We start from the raw sequence: 26254 nt of genomic DNA, 5'->3' as shown, positions 1-26254 counted from the left end.
TAGGAATGTAAGATTTAACAGGTACGGTGTGGCACCAGATTGGGCTTTTGTTCCTTTGAGGCCTTTTTTCACTTAGGAAATGTTGTCCTGAGGGGTTATTTGTATTAGTTACATGCTCACAGGCGATTGGATAATGGGGATCTAGAATCTTTCATCTCTGAGCTTTCAGGTCAAACCCTGCCCGGGTCTGTAGTAACCAAAGTTTCTTACCATCTGACTGATGGCCTCAATCAATTTCAGTAGACCAGCATCCCATTACCTTAGTTGCCACTAATTGGCAAATTTGTCAGCAGCCTCAGAGGACAGGAAAAGGGATTAATTGGGGGCTGAGGTCTCAAATGCCCTCTTCAAGTTTCACCAGATCAAGGATGAGGAATACTGGCAGGGCTGCATGGGGAGCTGGCACAGTCTCTGCCTTTGCCTTATCTGTTCTAAGGGCTGATGGAGTAATTCATTCTCCAAGGTTTTCACCAAATATTCTCACATCTATACACCCCTGATATCAGCTGTGGGAGTTATAAAGTAGATATGCAAAGTATTAACCTGCTTTGGGAGGGGGAAAGTCTGGAGGGGTTGGGAGGGGGAAATTCCTCGGAGCTGGGCACACTGTCGGAGGCACTGGACTGATCATGGTGTCTGGAATTCTTTTGCAGTGCACTTGCCGCAAAGACATGGTGAAGATTTCCATGGATGTTTTTGTGAGGGTTCTACAGCCGGAACGTTATGACTTATGGAAACAAGGGAAAGATGGTGCTGTTCTGGACCACATGAAACCCACAGCTCTGACCAGCCCAGAGCTGGATGCCTGGAATGAGACAAAGCCTGAGCTGAAAGCTAAGCTGCTCCGCAGGTAAGGAGGGGATGGCATCCACTAGACGCTCCTAGTTGTAGTGACTAGAGTATTTGGGGCTTCTCTGTCTGTCTGAGGGATAGCTACCAGCCCCTGCCTGAAGAGTGCCTGAGGAGCTGCTGTGCAGTCTTGGCGGTACAGGCTCTGGTGCTGGGGTTAAAATTTCGATTTCCCATCTCTAACAAGAAAAGTTCATATGGGGTTCAAAATTCCTAGGGCTCATGGGTTCCCATTTATCTAGGCATTTGTACTGCATTAATCACTGAGATATAAGAGCCCTAAAGCAGCTGGCTTGTGTGTAGGGCAAGTGTTGTCAAAAAGGTCCTGCTTGGGACATGTGGCTCACTGAATTGATATTTCCAGGGAGGAATTTATAGGCAAGTGAGAAGAAGGGTTTACACTCCTCTAACAGTCCAGAGTCCAGTATCTTGTCCTCCAGTGGTAGCCAGTATTGGCATCTCTTAGACAAAGCCATATTAAACCCATAATTCACCTGGTCCACTCTGCAGTGGTGCATATAGCCCATCTCAGTGATCAGTACAGTATGAATACGAACATAGACAGACATGGGGAGAAATTGCTTCCTGACTTTTGCAGGCAACTTAAGCTCTGAATAATGAGATTTGTTTAGCTTCTTTAAACTTGAGAGCAATTGTATTCTAGTGTGTACATCTGGGGCTCAGGAGTCAGGACAGTTTCTAGCTCACTGTGACATTTTGGGCAAGTTACGTAACTCTGGGCTTGGTTTTACACATGTGAAATGGTGTAATGCTACTTCGCTTTCCAGGGGTAGGCTTAATGTTTGTGAAGGACCTTAGCTGAAGGACACTAGAGAAATTCAGAGAACTATTAGTATTAGTATTGGCACATATAGATAGGCTTGGAAGGATTCGACTTTTATTGGTGAATGTTGGTAACCCTCGATTTCACCGTGCACACACACACCAACAAAAAATATTTCCACTGATGATTAGCAAAATCTACAGATAGCCACGTTCTTCTTCCTTTGCCTTAAGTTTGATTTAAGGATATTTACTTTATGTATTTTGACATATTATGTTGGCAATTTTTGTGTTAATGGTTATAAAGCTTTAACTTTTTGAACCTCAATGCTTATGATCATTAGTTTCCTGAACCCACCAATATCTCTCACAACTGAACATTTAAATTGATAAAAATAGAAAAAATGCTTAAAAATGAACATTGATATTATCTGTCAAAATTATTTAAAAAAAAATTCTGCCTGGTGTGTGTGTATATATAAAAATCCTTTCTCCAATACAACCCTGATTCTTAGTTTTGCTTAGTCTTTTCCCTTTGGACAGATGCCCACATCTCCACTGGCCCTCTTATAGTTTCATCAGAAGGGTCAAAGATTGAGCTGGTTGTGGGAACTGAGCTGCTCTTCTTAGTCCAAGAGTCCAACCCTCTCTGTAAGGGTTGAAGCTCATTGGCAGGGTCGTGTGATGAAATACACCTCTACCCCGATATAACACGATATAACACGAATTCGGATATAACGCAGTAAAGCAGTGCTCCGGGGGGGGCGGGACTGCGCACTCTGGTGGATCAAAGCAAGTTCACTATAATATGGTTTCACCTATAATGCGGTAAGATTTTTTGGCTCCTGAGGACAGCGTTATATCGGGGTAGAGGTGTATGTGCTGTATCTGTCCATGCAGTACCTACTTTGCGGATGGAGGATTTCAGTCAATCTGACACTTTTTAACCAAAACTAAATTAATGCAATGCAAAAGTGTCTTCCCTAGCATATGGAGTAATTTTTAGCAATAAGAGACGGTCTTTGCCATCTGAGACCGTTCTGGTGACACAGAAATAGTGTCCTGGATTTCACTCTCCCAGTTGATGAAACTGCCAATATAAAATTGTCGTTTTAAAATTAGTACCCAGAATTTAAACCTTGTAAATACTGATCTAAAGTAACTTGAAAAAAGTAAGTCAGAACTATTCTATGTCTTTTGGTTGCATAACTCCTTTACAGTTTTTAAATATTATGGCAACAAATATTCTTTGTAAATATAAACTTGTGTGGCCCTCATCCTGAAAAACAAGATTCCATACAGTAAGTATATCATCTCCATCTACCAGGGAGCAGGAGGAAAAAAGACTGTCAGCAACACAAAGTATATCTAGGTAGGCTCCTTCACATTTTCCTCAGTCTTTTTCCCCCCCTCTCTTCTGGAAGCATGGAGTCCTCTGCCTTTTGCTGCTTTTATGTCTAGTTTGGTTTCTGTATTTATCAAAAGAAAGTAGTAGAGGAAGTGGAGAGAGGAATATGACCTTTACAGAATTTATGGAGAACTGGTTTGAGACTGCATTCCCTATGAATGTTGCAGGCTCCCACTCCACAGGTGGATGACTCCCACTCTTCCCCCCTCCCTGCCTGCCCCCCCTCAGGGCACAGTCTGGTCTCTTCTGTGGGATATGGTTAAAATGAATGAGTTGCTGAACCTCTGATACAGCCTGAGCAGCCAGTGGACAGCTCTGGAAGGCTTAGATGCCTCCAGAGCCTCAGGGTGCAGTTCTGGACTCAAACCTCTCCTCCAAGCAAGCCATTACTGGATCTTGGGTCCTGATTTCTCAGGGCATGTCTACACATGGAGTTAATCAGGAACAACTCCATGTGTAGACAAGTCTTTAGCTGTCCCTCCCAGGGACTAAGGGCCCTGAGGAGCATTGACTCCTCTTATTTTCTTTGGGTAATTCTAAGTTTTTTTTCTCAGACAAGGGTGTAACCTTCAGGCTTCCCTTTTATTTATCCAGTGGGAAAGTACTAATGTTCAGGGAATCCAAGCCCTCTTTATTGAGTGGAGGCATCAGCCCTATTCTTTCAGGCAACTGAGTTCCATATCTCTGTGTTGCCCCTCAGTCCTTGCTTTCACTTTTCCCTCTGTATTTTCCTGCTCTCTGCTGCTCGGTCACATATATCTGTGGGCTTGCTGGTGAGCTCTCAAGGGGCCTGCTTGCTACTGTGCTTCTCTTTTAGCTGCCATGTTTGTGTGGTTGCCTTTTATTGCAGCACCCTGGAGACTTCCCAGGGGTCCTCGATTCCTTTCCTACTGCCCTTTCACTTCTTGCTAACTACCTTTAAGGGCTTGTCTTCACTACCGGGATAAGTCGACCTAAGTTATGCTATTCCAGCTACGTGAATAATGTAGCTGGAGTCGACGTAGCTTAGTTCGACTTACCCCGGTGTCTTCACTGAGCTGCATCGATGGGAGATGCTCTCTGGTTGACTTTGCTCACTCTTCGCGGAGAGCTGGAGTACTGGGGTCGACTGGAGAGCGCTCTGCAGTCGATTTAGCGGGTCTTGACCAGACCTGCTAAATTGATCTCCCGGTAGTCAAGACCAGCCCTAAGTCTATAGTTTGTCTTTTTTATCTTTTTTTTTCTTTCCTCCCCACCCCCAGTCTCCAAAAAAGAGGCAAGTGAACTTTCAGCTCTAGCTGTGGCTTTCAGCAGCAACAGAAGATTCGCCAATTCCCTTAATGGTGGTGGTTACATTTGTGGAAAGTGTGCCTAGTTAGCAAAGATCTAGTCTCTGTTTCTGACCTCCAGTTCAGCAACCCTGTCCCTTCTCATGCTTCACTCAGTGCTGACTCTAGTCCTTGTTGGCTGGCTTTATCCCCCAGGTTTTTTGTTGAGGTCCTGGTAGTGCTCCTTTTCCAGAAAGGGATTAATTTACCCTTACGTGGATCGCTTCCTCATCAGGACATTTTCTGCCCATGAGCTTTGAGGAGTTGTTTTTTTCCCCAGCTTACACTTTTTATGAATGGAGAAGTTCAGTTCATAACAATAAATAGTATGGTACAAGTCTGCTGTCAAAAATCGAGCATGAGGTGTGCTTCTAGTGGAACTCTGCAATGTAAGGTTCCACAGGGGCAAAAGCCAATATTCAAAGTGCCATCAAGTTGAGCGTAAGACCTTGCTTCACGTGGCCAGTTAAGGCTCTCAAATTTCTCTAGCTTTGACTTTCAATGGGAGCTAGGTGCCTAATCCGCTTAGGCCTTTTAAAAAAAAAATTCTGCTAGGTATCTGCATCTAATCACCTAAAATATAAATTATCCCTAGTTTCCAGAACTTTTATGTAGATTTAGTTCCTTGCCTCAGCAACTCCTGCATATGGGGCTTCATATTGTAGTTGGGATGAAGTATATTGTGACATTATATGTAGCCTAGAAGCTGTCTTAATCTTGTCTGCTTCTACTGGCAAAACAAGAGTTTAATAGCTTCTAAAAGAATCATTACTTGATTACAAGACTTAATACGGCCTCCCTTTTGTCTGTTCATGAACATATTTCTAGAGCCACTGCTACCACTTGGGCGGAGGCATCTGATGTGGTTGACTTGATTTATGGAAGGCTGTGATTCTGCAGCTGTGTAATTCACCCTTTGGCAGAGTACTGTACTCCAGAATCTAAGATTTCATTTAAAAAAAGTTTCTATCTCTCATGGTTGTAAAAATAACCTTAAAAATGTGAGCTGAATGCAAACCAATGCCGTGATGTCTGCATGAGTCTACAGACACCCCTTGCAGAGCTATTGTTTCAGGCTATGCTGATCTGTTCATCTCAATTGGGTGTTAACTCTGAAACCTAAAGTTATGGCCACTTACATTTCATTTTCAGCTAATCATAGTGATTATTTTAGCATAAACATCAGCTAATGTGCTTACTTCACAATCCCAATCCCAAACTTCACTTTCATACTCCTTCTGAAGCCAAAATAAGTAACACTTGGGTTCCTATACTGATTGCACTATATTTTTTCCTATTTAATTTAATAAAAACCCTCTGTCCTTAATGTAAATAAAGTAAGTGCAGAATTTTCAGTTTTCTGCAAAATCTAGGAGACCTTGCCTCAGAATTTAGGTCCAACTTGCTGGTGAGTATACAGGGCCATTGTTTTAGGTAGAGTCACCATATGGTGCTGTGACCACCATCACTCCTCAGTGGTTAGATCTTTCCTTACTTTATAAGGCTGATTTTGGTTGTCACATAAAGCCTAAGTTTTGTTCTCACTGCTTATCACTTCTGTTTGCTGTATGGAATCTTGTTTTGTAGGATGGGAGAAGAGTGGGCATGCTACAAGGGAAAAATTACATACCAGTAATTGTTGTTTGTAGGGCCCCCTTTTCTCCCATCTTCACTTCCTCCCATCACTTATACTCCGTTGCTCTTTTACACACATGTATATGTCTCCTAATTCTGTTTGTTTTTAGGGTGCTTTTTAAATGATTTGAGAGAAAAGGAGTGGAACGTGGCTGTATAAATCTCCTGTGCTTTAGAGTCTTTTTGACTTAGCTTCCTAGCAGGTGGCGCTCTAATGTTTTGCTCTACTGGGATCTTGTTTTGTAGGATGGGAGATGAAGAAGAGGACAACAAACAAAATTACCGGTATGTAATTTCCCTTTTCCCTTCCCTATTTGCCTGAGGTCCCCATTATGAAAAAGGAAGAACATTACTTTATAGCAGTGATAGAAGGAATACTGAACTCTTCAATAACGGACTGCTGGACAAAACAGAATCCAATCGCAAGGCTCCGATACTATGGGTATGAGCCACAACATACATACATAGAGCAAGAGAATGGGTCTGACCGCTTTAGGGATGTTTGAACCACACCTTCTTGTTCTGCCCCATACTTCCTTTGGTGGGAGATTAGCTGTTGATTAGCCATTTGTTCCACTTCTCCATTCTCTAACCCTGGTGATAGGCATTTATGCTATGCTCATATAATCAAATTCTAGCCTCAACGAGACTGTATTATCTCCATGTTTGCTTCTCTGGAAGAGAAATAGCATGGCCTGAATTCCAAACATACATTCAACAGTAGGAAGTTAGGAGTATCCCTGGGTTTTTAAATCCTTTTTCCTAGTGTGGGAACAGCTTCTCATTTCACTCTATCAAATCCCTTAATAATTTTGAATATCCCTGTCAGGTCATTTAATGCCGACATGTCTGACTGAACTGAGCTCATTGTGATACTGGATTTTAGATGGTTGTCAGTGTCAACTGTATTTGCCACACTGGATTTATATTCAGGATTCAGTTTAAAATAGCTTTCAACAACCTGTGCAAGAAAGCGATCCTGCACTACCCTCTAGGACCGTGATTACCTTTCTTTTGGTTTTGCCTGCTTTGCTTGTCACTTGAATAGATGAGTAATTGGAATGCTGTAATTAAGGCTGCTTTATTGGAGAAGCTTTTCCTGTTCTATTTTCTGACTCTGCCCTGTAGCTGTAGCATAGAGCCACATCCCAGAATCCCTTGAATGACTTTCTCTGTCCTTTTGTCACACTACCTCTGCTGCATCATTCATGTTTACATCATTTCTCTCTGCAAACTAATTGCCATCTACTGCCATTAATCTGCCCTCACAAGTAACCCTATTTTATTTTCCCTCTTTGGTAAACAGTCTCCTGTTTTTATTAAATCTGAAGGTGTTTTCCTGGGTTGGCTAGGTCTCTGTTGTTTCAGTAATACCAGTCTTAATCTTGAACACCTGTAGCTGTAAAATCAGCAGTTGAGTCATGTCGGATCCCAGTGGCATGGAGGATATTCAGGTATTGTCTCTGAGGCCTCCTTTGTTTTACCTTCGCTTGATTTCCTAATGGTGTGCAGCTCCTTCTGTCAGGAGAGAGGCTTTCCGGGAGCTCTGTTTGTCCCATTCTAGTTCTGGTCCGTCATTCTTGAATGTGCAGCTGATATACTCAATAAACCTAGGCTAGTGAAGATGCTGCCCTGACATGGTATTTGCATAATGGTTAATTGATTGTGGCTAAAGCTAATTGGTCAACAGAGTGGGTCGCCAATAAACAGCAGCTGCATTCCAAAAAGTTTAATTGGATTAGAAGGTTTTATAAATGGGCTGCCAATAGGAGAAGCAAATGGGGACTGGAAGGAGAATGGTTTCTCCCTTGGTCATGGTTTTTTTAAGAGGAAAAATCTTGATAAAGAGGAAATTGAATTACGATAGAGGTTTCATGTGCCCAGATAGAAGCCAAAAGAGCCAGTGTGTGTGTTCTCTTCCGCACGCTCTCCTGCTTTCCTTCTCCTACCCTTTCCATTCCCCACAATGCTTGCTCTGCAATATGCAGGCTAGTTCTGTCCCCTCATCTAGTATTGTGCAATGCTAGAGCATTTCCGGAGATGGCTTCATCTGAAGTTTATTTAAATTGATAACATCAGCAGAATATTAATCACAACAGACCTATAACTTTTTTTAAAACCCTAGAACAAAGAGTTAGGTTTATTTTAAAAAACAGTATCTGAGACAGTCTTCACTAGGAAGCCTGATGAGTGAGTGACTGTTTTAAAAACTTGCAGACCTAATAAATGTGTCCGTTATCTTAAATCCAGGCATTACTAGCACCTAGGCAAGAAAGAGATGGCTTGTATTAATTGGAGCTTATTTCTGCTTTAGTGTAGCCCTGTGTTGTCCTCCAGGACTCTTCCATTCCCTTTTGTTGCGTTGGGTCATTCCTGCATACAATAATTGGCCTGTTACTTTAGAGAAAACTGAGTGGTGTGGGGAAATTCTATGAATGCCCATTTTATATGATGGTCCTAAAATACTTCAGTTAGGATAATTTTACAGGTAGTTGGCCTCTTAAATATTGCTCCATCTCAGAGCCGATCTTCCTAAAATAATTTCAGTCTCTTCCTTCTCCCACATAAGCTTCAGGAAAGTCAGCATGGTCTGGTAGTCAGAACTCTTGGGTTCTCTTCTCTGGACTGTGACTGAGTTACTGACCTTCAGCAGGGTCACTTAACCTTTGAGTGTACATTGGAAATGAGACTTGCTTCCCAGGTGTGTTGTGAATGTTAATATCGGTATAGAGCACTTTATGAATGCTAAGTGGTATTCCTTTCCTTCTTTCTCTGTGTGAGCCTACTACTTAGCAGTGAAGCCCCTCAATTAACCTGGGCTGTTGTAAAAGGTCCACCTACCTGTGTCCACTCTCCTCATTGGTTCCCAGATTACTCCAAAATCGCTGTGATGCATTTTTCAAGCTGTTGAACACTTGGTCCAGTGACCTCACTTAGCCATATTCTCCATATGTTTACAACTCCTGGATTGAAATAATTCTGCCTGAACACCACTGCTTCCCTCACCAGGGTGAAGTTTATCTTGTTCTGTGAGTTTGTCCAAACTCTTCAGTTTAAACTACTCCTTAAATCACATTGAAATAAATCTCTTTTCAAAAGAGGCAAATGCCATCTTTTTGGCTTTTTCATCCTTTCCAAATGGTTTTCAGACCCCATAATCAGCTATGTGCTCCACACTGTGAGCGCTACAAAGCAGTAATGTTCTCATGGAAAGATCACCTTAATTTCATGTGGTCGTGTAGATTATCTGCCCATGGCTTCCTTTTAGCTAGATTTACAGTCTGACCATTTCTGATATTGGAAATGTGTCCAGGTAGGTAACATAGTCTCTTTCTTCTAGTAATGTCAACCCATCTACTTATAACTCCAGAAATACAATTTCATCAGATGGGAGTGCTGTCTTTTTTCTTCCCTGCTTATATCCCTGCAGCTTCAGGAGGGAGAAGAGCACTGTGAAACCTTTATTGCATCCAATATTAGGTTAAAGCTTTACAACCTGTTGCAGCCTTTGTGCCATGCTTGTGAATAATAAGGGTAAAAGACAGACATCCTTTACCACAAATAGCCTCCAAAACTTGATTCTACTTTACCAGCTACAGAAGACTTAACTTCTAACAGAATTTTGTTCATTTCTCTCCCTTCTGAGGAGGTGGTATGTTTTCAGGATCTTAGTGAAGAGAAAAGCTGTGATCCTTCTGGGTTCAGCTGCATGCCTTGGCTAATGTATGTCTTGCAGGTGTGAAGTTAACATCTATACTTAGAGGGCGACCATATGGTTAGAGTCTAGCAATTATAAATTACTGTGCACGCTGATCAACTTTCTTCTGTATTAATCATTCATTATTTCTCAGGTTGTTGTTTTTTTTTCTTATATGATTTGTTGCCTCATTAAGAGCTCTGTTAACTTCATTCTACTCCCAATCTAATTAGCAGCTGAGTTTATGGACAGACTCTGTGGATGTGAAGCTGGATTCCAGCTCCTGTAGAGTCTTGGGCAGATGAGTTGTCATAGATGGCATTGCGTTCCTTTGTAATGTGGTGGCAGATGCAATGGCATAGAATGGGGACACCATATGGAAGCTGGTACTTTCGAAATGATGAAAGTCTCAGCTCTCTGAATCAGTCTCTGCTGATAAAGGGTTTTGTTAGGCTCAGATCCAGGGTTCAGAGATCTATTTGAGATACTATTTTAAAAACTAAATGAAATGTGTCTCCTAAACTGGAGAGACGCCCTGGTTTCCTGTCCCCTAGCTGCTCAGGGTCACTATCCGCAATCTTCCCTCTCTTGGACTTCACCAACAAGCCATGTTGCTCTCAGTAAGGGTGTTGTCTCCACTAGGCGTTTAGTGTCAAATTGATGCTTGATATCTAATGTGCTTCTTTAGTTAGCCTTCCCCATCACCCTTGAGCCCTGTGAATTGTACTGCTACTGTATCAAGTTTCTCAAAAAGCCATAGACGGTCTATATTGACTTAGTGTAGTGGCCTAAGCAGTCCATGCCTTGCTTTTTAAAAATTGGCAGCACGTGGTAGTGTCTGCTAGCTGGATTGTGTTCCTTTGCAGAGTACCTTCAAATTTCTGTAGGGAGACAGACAGACATCTACAAAGAGACGAAAAGGTGGCGTGCAGGCAGAGAACAAAATATGACACTTTCCCCCCTACGTCTATAGAAAGTTTGCAGAAAGTGGGCAAAAGGAGCTTAGATTAAAAATATGGCTTTAAAATTATTGTAACTACATAGCATCAGTTTACATTAATGGTGAAAACTTTCTTGGGGAACCTTAGGGACTCCTCGAATTAATAGTCTTTCATGGCTCCTGTGAATGGATCTTAGATGTTGTGCTGTATCAGGCTTACCTGTTCAATTTTAGACGTCTGCTCTGTCCCTGCGGCTGGCATAGGCCGTTGTTAGCCAGCCTGTGTTCTCTCTCCCAGGAAGATTGTTTGGTTTCTATACCGAGCCCTTTGCAAGACAGTAATCATTTATGAACTGAAGGCTGTTTCTTTATGTGAAACATTATTTCTGCCCCTCCAGGTCTCACAGAAAAAGAAGTCAACCCAGAAGGCATAAAACAGAGGATCAGAAGTCTCTTGGGGAAGTCATAGCTATGGAGACTGCCCTGGAAGAAGTCAAAATGAAGGAGGAGCTGAAAAGAGGGCCAGACCTAGATGAAGAAGAGAGAAGTAAAGTGACTGAGGGGGGAGAAGGTAAGAGTCATGTTCACTGATGGGCACATTGTTCTTAAACAGAAGTGGAGCAAACTGTTTCTCCAGAAGGCATTTTTAAATAAGTTCTCTAACGTTGTTTATTCCTCCTGAAAAATCAGTGGAGTTTTTCCCTGTATTAAGTCTGTACTTTCTGAGGTACAGTAGCAATTGATTTTTCCCTCTAAGAATGCAATCCAAATAGCTTTCTTGGCAGGGCTCGGTAGTTTTGCCAAAGCTATTAGTTTTGTAAAAATATAATTACAAGAATAATATTTTTTTAAATATTGCATAAAGGAATGATTCTCCGACACTCAATACACTTTTTTTGTCCCCTCCTGTGAGAAGGAATGTTTTGTGCATTCTCGTGGGCATTAGATTCCCCCTACCTCCCCCCACTGCTCCCCAGGAGGCTGCAAATAAAGCTGATCTTTAGATGTGTGAGATCCCCAAGTGCCACAGGAGTGAGGGCAGAAATTTGACTGAGCTTCTTTTTTTCTCCAAACCATCTGGTGGAGGGGAGAGAATAGACTTATCTCTGAGTGGCTGAGCTAGCACAAGTCCCTGGGATCCCCACAGAGCCAGCACAGGTTCCAAACTTCGCTTCAGGAGAGGAAGTGTTGTCTAGTGATCAGGGAACTGGGAGTGAAGACAAGGGCTGCTTTCCCCAGCTTTGCCACTGAATCTCTGAGTGTTTTGGCAGGTCACTTAACCTCACTCTGGCAGCTTTTTACACATCCATTCAGTGGATGTGATATTTATTAACCTTGCAGGATTGCTGTGAGAAATATTTTTGTAAAGTGCTTTAAAAGCCTTGGTTTAGAGGCACCATGTCAAGGAGAAAGTATATTGAAGGTTTGGCACAGTGTGTGTCCTGGCTTGCGGCTGGTGAGTGATCTGTTTCTCTCGAGATCACATGATATGTGTTGATGCTCCCTGTTGAAGAACCAAGTCTTTTCTTAGAAATCTGTAGCTCTTCTCACTAGGGGCCCTTTCTGTTGCTACTAAAGCAGTCTGTCTCAGTGCTGTATTGATTGTGGGAGGTTCATACTGCTGGTAAGCTTTTCCTTCACCTGACTTTTGAGGAACTCTAAAGCATGTAACAAATATTAATGGATTCTTCTTCATATAGTGTATACCCCCTTATTATTCCCAATTAAAGTTGGGGGAAACTGAGGCAGAAGAGGTTTAAATGTCTTGGTGACAACGTCACACAGGAAGTCTGTGGAAGACCTGGGACTAGAACCCAGCTTTGTGATGTAGTCCCATGATCTATCAACTAGACAGTGCTCCCTCCAGCTCCAAGGAAGATAAGATGATGTGGAATTATTGGCATATGGAGAAAGCGCAGCACAGCATGAGTAGGTACTTCCTGTCACTCCATCCTGAAAATGCCAGCAGTGCATTAAACTCATACATGAGCCAAGTGTATAGTTTAACAGTTACTGCTTGTAATAAATGGCCTGAAAAAGCTGATGTCTCATGGGAGACTAGATGTAAGTGGCAGGGACAGATCTGAGATCCTTAGACTGGAAGAGAGGAGAGAAGAATGGCTGTGTTCTAGATGAGCAGATTTTTAAACACACACTTAGCTCTGGTGTTGAAAACTGCTAGCTTAGAAGGGACAATTGCAGAAAATTTTCAGCACCATTGCAGAAAATTTGACAAGCAGCTAGTCTGTTTTCAGTGCAATTTCAGGGGGACACTCTGCTGATACCCTAAGACACTGACACATTGCTGACAATGGTTATGTCTACACTACCCGCTGGATCAGCGGGCAGCGACCAATCCAGCGGGGATAGATTTATCGCATCTAGTCTAGACGTGATAAATCGACTCCCGAGTGCTCTCCCGTGACTCCTGTACTCCAGCGCCATGAGAGGCGCTGGCAGAGTCGACGGGAGCGAGTGGCACCAGTCGACTCACTGTGGTACGTAACTTAGATCGATTCCACCCCCATCCAGTGTAGACCAGGGCTTAGTGCAGTTTCTTAGGGCTTTTGAAAAAGTTAAATACACCTGATTTTGCCCATCTTCTTACATGCATTCTCATCCTCAAGCTTCATACAGATTTCAGCTAAATTGATTTTCCTTTGTTTATTGTTGAAGTCTGTACAGACTGCAGAAGAGAGCACCTGGCTGACCTGAGCAAGTAGTTGCATATTTTCCTCCCCTTTTTTCCTTCCCACCCCCGCTTCCTCATTTTGCTTTGATTTTTAGTCGGGTTGTAAAGGGATTTTCCACTTATACCAGAAAAGAGGAGGAAAGCAGGTTGGGAGGGGGAGGAGGAAGGGTGGGATTCTTCAGAGATCACTGGCAGCTTTCAAGAAATAAGTCTGTTTCATGTTGTTGTTTTGGACTTCTTGAATATTAATAGCTGTGTTTTTAAGGGTTTCTCACCCAGAAACTTGACAGTGTCTTCTCTTTGCCTTTTATGACTAAGCTTTATGTTAGTAATTTATCATTTCAGTATCAATGCTTTCAGAATTTCCTAGCAGATTTCCTTGTGACTAGAAGTTAAGGAGAGAGCCTTCCAGCTCTGCTCCTCTCTCTGAGTGAGTTAGAAAGAACGTAATGCATGTACCAACAGGTGCTGTCTGCCATGCTGGGCATGTTGTTAGTGCTGCAGGGCTGGGATGTAGACCCCTGTGCTTCACAGGAGGACCCTGTCTTTTGTTGTGAAAAGAAGCAATGAGACAGCTAACTGTGAAGTGGTTATATATGTATTTTATTGTGCACCACTTTGCATTTAAAGATGACACAACCACATTAATCCTATTGCATGTTGCAATTACACACACACACACACAGAGAGAGAGAGAGTTAGAATGCCCACAGACCAAAGGCAAGAAATTCAAGATCATGCCAACGATTTGTTATTGCCATGTCCTCTGGTGCCTGTAGTAATACATTTTTATATGTTTATAAAATAACTGATTAGACAGTCCTGCAATACCTGAACACTACAGTTCAGTCAAGAGCACAGTAGACATGTCATCTTGAATTCTTTTATTGTCCGGTAGGACATCACTGAGTGTCACCCTATTTTCTAACAGCATTGTTTGGGGAGGGGTAAATAAAGTTCCTGGGATACAGTAGTCCTGTCGTAATGTGATGCAAATCATGTCTTGACACCACATCAAAATGTGTTAACGTAGTGTTGACCAGCAAGGTATTTCAGATCACTTTCTAGCGTCCTTTGGGACAGGCACCCCTGTCAGAATGAAAACTGTTCTTTAAAAGTCAAATGTCATGCTAGCTACCACCTGCTCCATAGAGAGTCAGTACTGCTGCTTCATTTGACCACACATGGCTACTGGAAGATGCTTCCTTCCCCTAGGGTTGAGTGTGCCACTCCTGTATCACTTCCAACTTCTGTTAGCTTGCAAGTTTGAGACCCATCTGGGTTCCCCCACAAATAATTTGAAGGGTGTAAACATAAAGGATGGAGAGGAATGTTTTAGGGTGTGGAGTCCACACCAAGAAGTAATGAAATGAAGATAAGAAAATGAAACTATTCCTGGGAAGAGACCATGAAATAGTCTCCATGACCCCTAGAGACTCTCTCACACTGTGGGATAGTCTCCAGAGTGGACAGGTGAAAGCCCTATCATTTGGAACACTTAAAATGATTTGGACAAAACACTAGAAATCACTTCATGGAGCAATGCAGCATTATTAGAGGGATGCAATGGAGAAAGACTTGCTAGGTTTCTCACATATCTAATTCCTATTGTGGTTCTATGATTGCTGTGCTGCTAGATTGACGCGTCCATCTTCTAGTTCCTTAAATTGTACCATTGACAACTTAAAAAGCATTCAACTACAGCTGGGCCTGAATTGCTGCTGTTAATGTCTGTCTCCAGTCTTCTGTGCCAGTGCAGATATTTGGGCTTATAGTTGTTTCTTAGTAGCAAATGAAGTCAGTACTCCGCAGAGTTTTCAAATGTGGATGCCTAAAGTTAGACTCCTACATAAGTAGCCTGATTTTTCAGAAGTATTGAGCATCTGCAATTTCCGTTGAAATTGACGTACATTTTCTACCTGCCTCTGCCCCAGTCAGCTCCCCCTCCAAAAATGAAACTACTATTGCATTTTTAAAGTTTTCATGTCTACTTGCTGTGCTATTTAGATCCATCTTCAGTGAATGAATAGCTACCCAGGGTCCCTACACTAATCCATTGTAATGAAAAGGTAGTGATTTAAAAATAAAGACCCCTTCTACATCTGTAAGTGTTCCTGATTAACAGACTTCCCCTTCAAATCTCACTCTGTTATTCCTGGATTCTGGTGTATCTTTCAGATATACCTGTAAACTACATCTTTTGTCTTCTTAACATTTAAACTTTTAAACATAGGCCTGGATACCAGCTGCTATCAAATTAGCCTGTTTAGAAGTCAACAAAGCCAGTGAATGACTTTCATTTTGTTGCTTGGGTAGAGAATTCTCTGAGTGTATAGAGAGTAAATATGATCTGTTCTTGTGTGACTGAGGAGAAATCCAATTTGACTTTCATTCAATGTGTTTTTCTCTCTAAGGAAATTCAGTATTGCTTTCTGTGTGATACTACAAACCAGTTTATCTGAAGTGCTACTTACACAAATACAACAATAACTATTTGGGCTGGCCTTGTAGCCAGTTTTATAAATTAGTATAAATAAGACCCTCAGAACACACACTCCAGGGAAATGTCCAGATTTAGATGTCCACCTAAAAGACTTCAGCAGGGATTCTTACAGCTTCATCTTACTCTGGGTTTAATCATTTTTACAGAGTATCACATTATTCAGTGGCAGCTTATTCGATTTTCTGCAGTGAGCTAAGCCTGGCCAGTGGGTTTTGCTACTCTTTTTAATAGCAGATTCTGAGCTTGGGAGTTGGTCGGTAACCTTCATTATTAGGGTAACGTTCTCTCTCTCTGCTCCCACTTCTGGGTTGTGGTTTTCTCCCTCCCCTCCCCATCCTGTTAGTAGGGGGAGAGACCTTTTGCAACAGTGTCATCCAGCCCTAGCAGCTGTAGTTGAAAAACAATATTTTATTAAACAAATTGCAGGTTGGCATCGTCTGTGGAACATCTATTATTTACTTTCCTTTGAGTGGACTGATAACTTTATTCATGAAATGTTGGGAGGGGTGAGCATGGGGAACATAATTCACTGCAGATGCAATAAGGGAAACAGTCAAGACATCTTCCATCCTGACCCAGAGACGCTTACCAAGGCCCAGGAGGCATTTTAATCATGGCTGTTCTGGAACGCTCTGAAATCAAATTGGCCCAATCATTTTGCAGGGTTATATTGGGAAGGAAGGTAGGGAGAGAGGAGAGAAGGTCTCTGTTTTATGGGTGGTCCCCGTCTCTGTAGAAAAATATTGGGGCATCTATCTGCCCAAGGAATTTGTGTGCTGTCACCGCTTTGTAAGAGAGATGTGACAGTATGCAGATAAAATGAATGGCGGGGCCTCGGGAGGGAGAGATGAAAGCAAGCGTTGAAAATGCCCAGAACAGTAGCCACTACTGAGATGGTGTTGGCAATAGACCTGGTTCAGTGCTGTTTGATTCATGGTTTAAAGCCATCTTTCTAAGGACCTTGTGCTAGAAGCCTTGCAGTAAAGTGATCTAGGTGGCTTGGTTCGATGCTTCATTTCCCAGGGTTGTTGACTGCAATGGATATACAGTAATACTCACATACCAGCAATGCTTTTACATGGAGGGAACAGTAATTGGGGATGGTTTTGAGGTGGGGCATGAAATGGGATATGGAAATCCTCCAAATACATATGGTTCTGCTCAGAGTTTGTCAAAGGCAGAACTGTCCTTCCACCCTCTGGACTATGACCCTATCAAACCGGAATCCTAAAATAAAGAGGCCTAGTTACATGTGACTGACTTGTGGGATTTTGGGGCCAAATGGCCATATTTTCCAGCTTAGGTTTTGTCAGGGTGCCAAGAAGTGAGTGAGATGCTCAGATGTTTAGTGCCATGATTCATACACTTCCTTAAGTGGGAAGGATTTTCTGACATTGGTACTTTTGGCTTCTGCTAACTATCACTTCTCCCAATGAATAGTAAGGCAAATGAGAAACCATGTGAAATAGCTAGTGAGGGAAGTACGTAGAACTTGCCTTCGCTTAATCTTCTATTCCAGTGCTGTAACCCAGTCAAGTTGGGCTCTAGGATCAGAATTCCAGTTAGCTTAACATCACTATTTCTGCCTAGGCTGATGACTGGTATTGTGTAACTCACTTATGTTAATACAACATACATGTGAACCTTGACGCGCTCAGTCCAGTTTCTGGTGGACAGATGTCGTCTGTCCCTGTTGACATTCACATTGGCAGTCTCAGCAGGCAGGTCAAAGACTGAATAGGACACAGGCACAAAATGAGCTTCTGATTTCTAGAGCCAGTCCTTTGGCGTCAGAGCTGAGGGGCAGCATGGTGTATCCTGCGTGGCCAGTGCCCGTGCTGCATCTGTTCCAAAGATGATGGGATTTCTGTTGCCTGTCCTGTTAATCCAACATTGGTCAAAAAGAACCTTTGTACATGGGGGAAGGTGAAATAAAAGAATGTCCTGACATTTCAGCATGTAAAGTTGATTCTTGCCCATTTCTTTTACAGGAGACAGCAAGGTAAAGGGCCGTCCCCCAAAAGTAAAAGGCGAGAGAAAGAAGAAGCACCCTCACCATCAGCACCACCACCATCACAGTCATCACCTGCAGCCACCTCAGCCCCCTTTGCAGCAGCAGCTGTTGCCCCCGCCTCCTCCACAGTCACAACAGCAACCGGCAGAGGAAGAGGCATCAGCAGCACAGCCACTGATTCCTGTAGCAGCACCAGCATCAGCCACGGCAGAGAAGAGCTTACCCTCTGCTCCCCTCAACATCGTCCTGCCCTCAGAGGTGCCAAGCGAGGAGGATGACTTTAAGCCCCGACCCATCATTCCCATGCTTTATGTGGTTCCACGGACCAAAAAGGTGGTCTTTGAAAAGGAGCGCATATCCTGCCAGCAGGCCTTTGAGCAGTTTGCCACACAAAAAGGCCAGGTTTGGCGGGAGCAGGTGGTCCCTTTGGAGCTCACTGTGAAGGAGGAGGAGAGCGGAGAAGCAGAAAATGCAGATGTTGCCACTGAGGTCAGTGACTTACAGGTATGTGCCAGAAGGAGGGCTTTGTAGCACCTGCTGCTGATGTAAGTAACCATTGACTATTAGAAGACCAATAAATATTGCTTCCAGGGAAAGTACTGGTGGGACAGTAGTGTGCATCATGGGATCTGAGCTAGAGTTCTGTAATGCTTTGGAGCAGTGGTTCTCAACATGTACCCCTAGGGTTACACAGCGGTCTTCCAGGAGGTGTACATCACCTCATCTAGCTATTTGCCTACTTTTACAGCAGGCTAATTTATATTCCAATTGATTCATTTTATAATTAGATGGTAAAAATGAGAGAGTCAGCAATTTTTCAGTAATAGTGAGCTGTGACACTTTTTTGTATTTTTAAGTCTGATTTTGTAAGCAACTAGCTCTTAAGTGAGGTGGAACTTGGGGGTACATAGGACAAATCAGACTCCTGAAAGGGTACAATAGTTTGGAAAGGTTGAGAGGACTTACTTTGCTTGGGAGGACTTACTTCCAGCCATGTGGGTTCTCCCTCTTTTCCTCCCCAAATCTGACTCTGCTGTATCTATTTAAGCTCTTAAGGACCATTCCCCATGTTATACAGTGGAACAAAACAGTGTTCTGTTGTGCAGCATTGCATCTTGTTCTCTTGTATAGCTACGCAATATACTGTGCCCCACTTGTGCCTTTAGAGTGTAAGCTTTTCAATGAGGGACTTGCATCTTGTGCAGAACCTCATAGACTTACAGGGACTTCCCTTGCATGTGGGATAGCTGCAAGAATTGATGTACCTAGATCCTCTGGAAAATGGATTGGTTCTATAGAACTTTACCCCAGCAAGGTTTTGCCACAATGAACAATGCCATAGGCCTTGTCTACACTAGAGAAACCAATCAGTGGTATTTCAATACTTGGTTTTATTGCCAGTTGTTCAGTTGCCCATTTGAGTATTTCCACATTGGCAATGCTGCACCAAGTTAAAGAGCCCTACAGTTTTGCTGCTGTGCTGGTTGTGGTGCCACGCCCACTAGGAATGTATCTGAGTTCCCAGCACTGCTGTCTGTCATTGTGCTATATTGGGAACGTTTGCTATCCCACTGAGGACCTAGGAGGGTTGTGGGAGGGAGGGGTTAAACTCCCATAGTCTTTGGGACACTCCAGTAATTGGCTGTGGGGTATTCCAGTATTTACCTTGCTGCCAGTATTATTGCCAAACTGTTTTTGGAACATGTAGGCTAGCGCAAACACTCTCAAGTGTGTCCCGCACCTATGAAGAAAGGTTTATGCTAGAGTTTAGGAAAAACTACCACGAGGCAGCAGAGGCAGCTGCTGAGATGCAGTGGATTGTTTTTCAAGACCTCATGCTGAGTGTTGGGAGACCAAAAGAATGGTACTGGAGTCACCTGTCAACTTGGACTTTCAGAGTACATTTCTCTGATTTTATTCCTGAATGAGTTTCCAATGGTGGGGAGAGATGCTTTGGGCCATGTGCACAAGCACAAAGTGGTGGGACCAGAATGTGCTTGTGATCTGGGATGTCCAGCAGTGACTTCAGAATTTCAGGAAGAAGAAAGACTTTCCTGGACCTCTGTGCTGAGCTCACCCTGACATTACAACACTAGAATGCTCATTTCTCCAGGCTGATGGAGCATGACAGCAGTGTGCAATCTAGCTATCCCGATCAGCTACCAGTCAGTTAGGAATCAGTTTGGGGTCCATAAGTCCACGGTAGGCACTGTTGTGACAGAGGTGCACGTGACCATTTCCTGCAAGAGGCTTGTGATCAGTGTGCAGGACATTATAGCAAGCTTTGAACCATTATTTCCTCAGTTGTACCAGTGCAGTGATGAAACACAGTTGCTATCTCAGCAAAGCCCTAGAGTGCTTTAACAAGAAGAGGTAGCACTCCTTTTTGATGCAGGTCACAGTATATCATTGTAGTCAGTTCATGCATATCTGTGTTGGCTGGCCTGGGAAGGTGCAAGTGATTCTCAAACTCATCCATTTTCCACAAAAACCAAAAATTAGACCTCTGTTCCCGCCCCCAGTTGAATTGACATTAGTTAAATGGCTGTGTCTAATGTTATTCTGCATATGTGCTTCCCTGGTTTATGAAAACAAATCCTCAAGGGAGTGGAAGACTCAGCTATACCCTGAGGAAATGGAGGATATCAGTGGAGTCAGTGATAGATTGAAGGCCACCTTGCAAGAACTGTCTGGACAAACTTCCTTATTATCTCTGCTGCTTGTTGTGTTTTGCACAATATACCTGAAAGATATTTAAAGATGACTGGAATATACGGTCCTAGACACTTGCATCAGGCCGTGCAGATGTGGAGGCAAGAGTTACTGTTAGCAGAGTCACCAACAGGAGGGCTACTTGGATCAGGGATGCTTTGTGCACCTATTCTGAAAACAGGGCAAAGGACTACATTTCATTGTCAGCATGTTATGACCTCTGTATTCATTTGCTGTATGAAGATAATGAGGAAGGGAATGTGTGTGCGCCCAGGGGGGATGGGGTCTGTTATTTTTATAGCCTCATAGATTTTAAGGCCAGAAGGGACCATCACGATCATCTAGTCTAACCTCCTGCACATCGCAGACCACAGAACCTCACCCATCCATTCCTATAATAGGCCTATAACCTCTGGCTGAGTTACTGAAGTCTTTTTAAGTGAAGTGAAATCTGTTATGCTAGTGATATACATTACCTTCCCATTGCATTGCTGCATAGACAGATAAATTCTAAAATGACCTTAATGTATGTTCTGAAATGTAATAGTGTATTAACTAGAGCAGATCTGATGCCCCAAGACAAACACATATAAACATCCAAACTTAGAATGCTTCGTGAGGTAAACTGACAAGTTTTTTTCATAGTTGTATGTAATACTATTCGCAAATGTTCTCCTTGTCTTGAGTGAAAAGTCTCTGATACAGCTGGGATCATGAGGTGGGAAGAAGGGAGCCTCCCGATATGGGATATTTTCAGTGTTTTTAAAATGCAGGATATTGGGCAGGAACAGGGAGTCCTGTAGCAAGAAGTCCTGGAGGACACATCCCTTCCATAAGCCTGGAATGCACCTCTATAAATTCCCATATCTGTGAATGGTGAGAGAAGGATAGGGAATTACAGGAGAGAAATTTCTGCCTCATATACCTGTCCATGTGTGGCTCATCATATGCTGGAGAAACAGCAAGGCCCATGAGTCACAACTTTTTCCCTTGCAGCTGGTAAACTTTCTGCTACTCCCATCAGTTCAGCAGATCCATTGTACTTGTTCTTTGGCTTTCTGTCTTAGGTTGGGGTGGTGGTAGTTTGGTGTCGTCGTCCAGGTTGGTGGACTGCTTGTCTATTGGTCACAGCTGCCAATAGTCAACCACTGTCAAGGGTTAAATGGTGAGAAAGCCAGTAACCATAATAACCCTTCACAGAAGCCTTGCAATGCAACAGAATGTTGATGTTTGTCTCGGCCTTGCTTCCAGTTATTAAGTACGATCAATTGTACAGTCTGTCCCAGATGGTGAGCAGATTGCCTGTTGCCCCCCAGTATTGGGCTGCTGTGTAACCCAGGAGCGTTTTTGTGATGCGGTTTTGGGAGGCGGATGGGGAGGCGGGGGTAACTTTTCAATGACAAATACAGTAACAACCTTAACCTATTACAGGCTGCCCTACCCCTGGATGATATCACCTTGAGGAGGATTCCCAAAAGGCAGCGAAGGGAAATATTCAAGAGAGTTAGCGGCAAGCCGGAGAGATACGCTGCAGCTTTATTTTCCCGTATGGTTCCCCCTGATAAGCTGAGGGAATGGCGAGGCACTGTTAGCTATCGTGGGGGCAGAGGGAAATATGCTTTGCCATGCAATACGGTGGCCCGATTAAAACACCTTTTGTATAAGCGTTTCTCAGATATAGTGTCTGCAGACTGGAGGAAGATCAGGGCTAAAATCGACAAGTTGCTGGAGCTGTGATTGTCTGCGCATGGTGCCTGCACCTCTGACTACTGTGTAGCATGGAATGCACTTCACTTTCATTCTTAATGCCATACTAAGGACAATGATGCTGCCTTTGAATCGCTAACCCCCTGTGCTGTAAATTTCAAAGCAGGCCAATTTGTGCTCTAATGTATGTGCCTTACACCAAAGAGAGCCGTCGATACTGTGATCACCAGTGCATGCTGCTGGGTGGCAAGTGGGCCGGCAGATACAATAGGATGTAAATGCTTTGGCCGCAGCCTGTGTGGTTTGTGCTGGAGAAATAAAATGCTTCTGTTTTTATGCTGCTTACGTTGTGGTCTCTTTGTACCTTTTTTTTAATTTGGTTTTATTTTTTGCTGCTTGTCCTCTGTTTTGGGTGTGGCCGCGTGATATCGCTCTGCCACTTAACCTGCCATTTCCCCCTGGCCTGGTGCATCTGGCAGGAGCTGGGAGATGATAGCGGGAGTTGGTACAGTAGAGGTGGGAGCGTAGGGGAAAAAAGGAGCCTATAATGAGGTGGGGATGATGGAACAGTGGATGTTCACGTTCTTGTGTAGCTATATCTACTCTGCCACAAATGCTAATGGTAGCAGCCATGTGAACCCCAAGCATGTTCCCCAAACATGTTCTTTGATTTTAAGCGCTTAGAAGCTAGAGTTGTAATCTGGCAATGCCAGCATTACTCTGTATGACCTTCACTGCCAACGGGTCCTGGCTGACAAAGTCCAACTCATCTATCCCCTCCCTATGTTTGGGTTTTCCTGCCTGTCATTTTCATCCTAGCTGATCCATCCTCCAGAGTTCCACTGTTGTCCACAGCAAAGTTGTGGTGGTGAGTCTTTGGCTGGAGATGTGGTACAGATCCTGTTTACTCTTTTTTTTTTTTTTTTTTTTTTTTTTTTTTAAACACTGTGTGTGGGCAACATCAGAGTGACTCCTATTATTCTTAGTTTTCCAGTCCTTTTGTCTCAAATCCTTGCCTTTCTCCTGCCATTGAGCATTTGAGTGCTTGATGCCAGTGTGGCTAGCTGCTCAGACAAGCTCATACAGACAGTGGCATTCCTGTGATATGTTCCCAGCTGGGAAGGGGCATGCTGATTACACTATCCCCTCACAGTGAGGCAAAGGTTTTCCTGGGACCAGGCAGTAGAACACCAAGGAATCATATTTCTGAACTCTCTTCCGCAACTTTGTAGTGGGAATATGGTTGTCAGAGCCCTGTTAGCCAGGGATTTTCTCTGGGAACACCCCAGTACCATGATTGTGATGGGATGGTCTTTACTGGAGGGTCTTTACTACGCTGCATGAGTGGAAATCAATGGAGATGGGACCAAGATGTCAGCTTTAACACCTGCTCACAATGTTGAGTGTAATATTGCAAGAAAAGTGAAATATGTTTTGGATTGGACACCTTGACTCAAGCCCTTACCAAATGACCCTGTGCAAGTTGTTGAATTCATTCTTGAACTTCATGGCCTGTTGTTATTACCGTGGGACAAGACGATGACAACAACAACAACAATTGCAATCAGTTAGAGTTGAAATACTGTTCCAGAAGTCGCTTGCTCGGAAAATGACTTGTAATCAAACTCCAGGCAATGCTACGTGTATGGGTAGGTGGTTTCTTGTGAAGCTGATCCTTGAACTGTGGCATGCAGAAAGATGACCAGAGAGGCCAGTTTTGCAGTGGCTGATGCACTAGGGGGGACAGCAGTGAGAAACCTGCTGTAGTGGAATGGGTCTACTTGGGTGCTCAATCAGTTGAGTTAGCATTGATTGAGACTTGCTACACAATTTTTTTTAGGGTAACTATTGTGGGGAAAAAGAACTAGGTAGCCTTCTTAATGACAACCGAAGTAACACCGAAGGCCCAAATTCAGGCCCTCTGACAGAAGCGAACTACATAGACGGCCTTTACATAAAACAGTACAGGCCAGAACCTGAAAAAAACTAGGCTGTGCAATCCCCTGCCAAATACGGTCAGGGGCCATGACCAGAGGAGGGAGGGGAAGGTAGCCATGCGAAAGGCCTTAGCAACATGATAACCGCTTGTTGATGGAAAAACATAACTGCTTATTGATGAAACATAGTAACGGCTTATATGAAGAAATTGCTTTTAGTAAAGGCCAGCTCCTCCTGTAGTTCCTGCTACCTGCCACCAGCCAATCATATACCATCTTTGGGCGTCCTGTAATAAACCCCTATGCCCCCCACCCCGGAAAACAATATGTACCCTGACGAAAAACAACACCCCAACTGATGCCAAGTACCACCCATGCCAAAACCACCAAGAACCCCCCCCACCCCACCCAAGAGGCACCCAATTCTCGTAAATAATGAGGAAGCGACCGGGAAAAAGGAACAGACCCCTACTCTTATTTCGCATAAATGACGTATTATTTGTAATATGCTTGCGGTTTGACCGAATAAAGGCAGCCTGCGTGCTGTGCTAAGTGTAGTAGTTTTCGGACTGCTACCCCAACGCGTTGGTATGTATTGCAATAAACTGGCCTCAGGCTTGAGTCTGTGAACTAAAATCAATGCGTGGGTAACTTTTTCCCCGACGCTATCATTGATGCCCGGCAAACAATCCATTAAAGTAAATTTTTGTGTGGATGCAAGGGCACTTTCCACCAATTAAAAGGCATTGCAATCTATCATTTTTCTCTAGTGTAGACAAGGCCTTGGTCACCTCCAGAATAGGTGACTGAAACTCAGTACATCTTGGATTGGATATGGATAAAATGCAGATGTCCCAGTTTGTGCAGAATGCAGCTCCCTAGCTCCTCAATGGAGTGGGTCACAACAAGCCCATCTGGAGTGTAACCACTTCAGAGGCTCACTGCAAGACCTTACTCTTTGACAAAGCACTTTCATTACATCCAGCATGATGATGATGGTGTGTGTGTGTTTGCAAAGCTACGTTGTCCAGGGAGTGGAGAAGAGCAGAACATTCCTTTGTAGATTTCAAGGATCTATACCTTCAGACTTCATTTGCCTTAGATATTGTGGTAAAGGGCACTATGAAACTCCCTGAGTTAGATAAGAATTTCATTCAAGGGAAGTATTTTTACCCTGAGGTTTCCAGCTGAAATGCAGGCAGCATGTTACATGACTGATCAGACCTTTCAGAGGCTAGTGAAACTGGCAAACTCCATCTGACTTTGAGGCTGTTCTGGGTAGAGGAAAATTTGTCATTTACCTTTATCTGGCATGATCTTATGGGAGGGTGTTGGCCTAATCTACCAAAATTACCTGTGGGGTTGTCCTTGGTGATCCTACCCAAAGGCAATGATGATTTTTGTGGGTGGGTTAAAGGCCCTATCCTGGGGAATTAACTTGCGTTGGCCTCTGTTGCTCCCCTAAGTTCTGGGATTCCCACGTAACATGCGCTGATTTGTTTCAGGCCACGTCTGCTTTTTTAAAAATGAAGATGGAGATAAAGAAAAGTCGCCGTCACCCACTGGGCAAACCACCAACCCGCTCCCCATTGTCTGTGGTTAAACAGGAGGCCTCAAGTGATGAGGGTGAGTGCAAAAGGCTGTCCAGAATACTGATCTGCCGGGGCTACTTGCTTAGCCAGCCAGTGGCTTGTCAAACCCAGAAGAATCGTTGGGGTAGTCATTAATGGGACACCATGGCATGAGATTCTTCTGCATTTTGCTTAATTGATGGAGGCCTCTATGCACTCGGAAGGAAGTGTTGCTGATCGCTAAACCCAGCTCTAGTTTGTTTTTCTGACTTTCTGGGTGAGACCCTGTTAGCTACAGGAGATGGGGGCGGGGGAACATCATGGGGAAATCTGGGAGAATGATCTGGGCAATGAGTGATTCAATTCCTGTTTGGAGACAGGCTGTGGGTGCAGTGGAGAGGGAGGGAGGGCAGGTTCTTTGATCTTACTCAAATGGCTACATCACTTGGCAGATCAGGACTTCAAAACACCTGCCTACAAAATCACTTTCAGATGGTCA

At 43.5% G+C, this 26254-nt stretch overlaps 1 protein-coding gene across 3 annotated transcripts in view; it reads left to right on the top strand.

The window, feature by feature from the left end:
* The window catches only part of KDM4B (lysine demethylase 4B), a 161797-nt gene that overhangs the window by 110380 nt on the left and 25163 nt on the right, over positions 1-26254 (top strand). For 2 of the 3 annotated variants that reach the window (XM_024222205.2, XM_024222208.3), the window contains exons 9-13: positions 654-850; positions 6229-6267; positions 11018-11190; positions 17806-18332; positions 25690-25810. In XM_024222205.2, the coding sequence (XP_024077973.1) occupies positions 654-850; positions 6229-6267; positions 11018-11190; positions 17806-18332; positions 25690-25810 (1057 nt within the window). Of the gene's footprint in view, positions 1-653; positions 851-6228; positions 6268-11017; positions 11191-17805; positions 18333-21971; positions 22565-25689; positions 25811-26254 lie in introns of those variants that run through there. The other variant, XM_024222213.2, reaches the window with a different exon arrangement.

The sequence above is a fragment of the Terrapene carolina genome, unplaced genomic scaffold (genome assembly GCF_002925995.2).
Source record: "Terrapene carolina triunguis isolate 2854851 unplaced genomic scaffold, T_m_triunguis-2.0 Scaffold194, whole genome shotgun sequence".
Taxonomy (NCBI): domain Eukaryota; kingdom Metazoa; phylum Chordata; order Testudines; family Emydidae; genus Terrapene; species Terrapene triunguis.
This window is presented reverse-complemented; position numbering and strand designations above follow the sequence as displayed.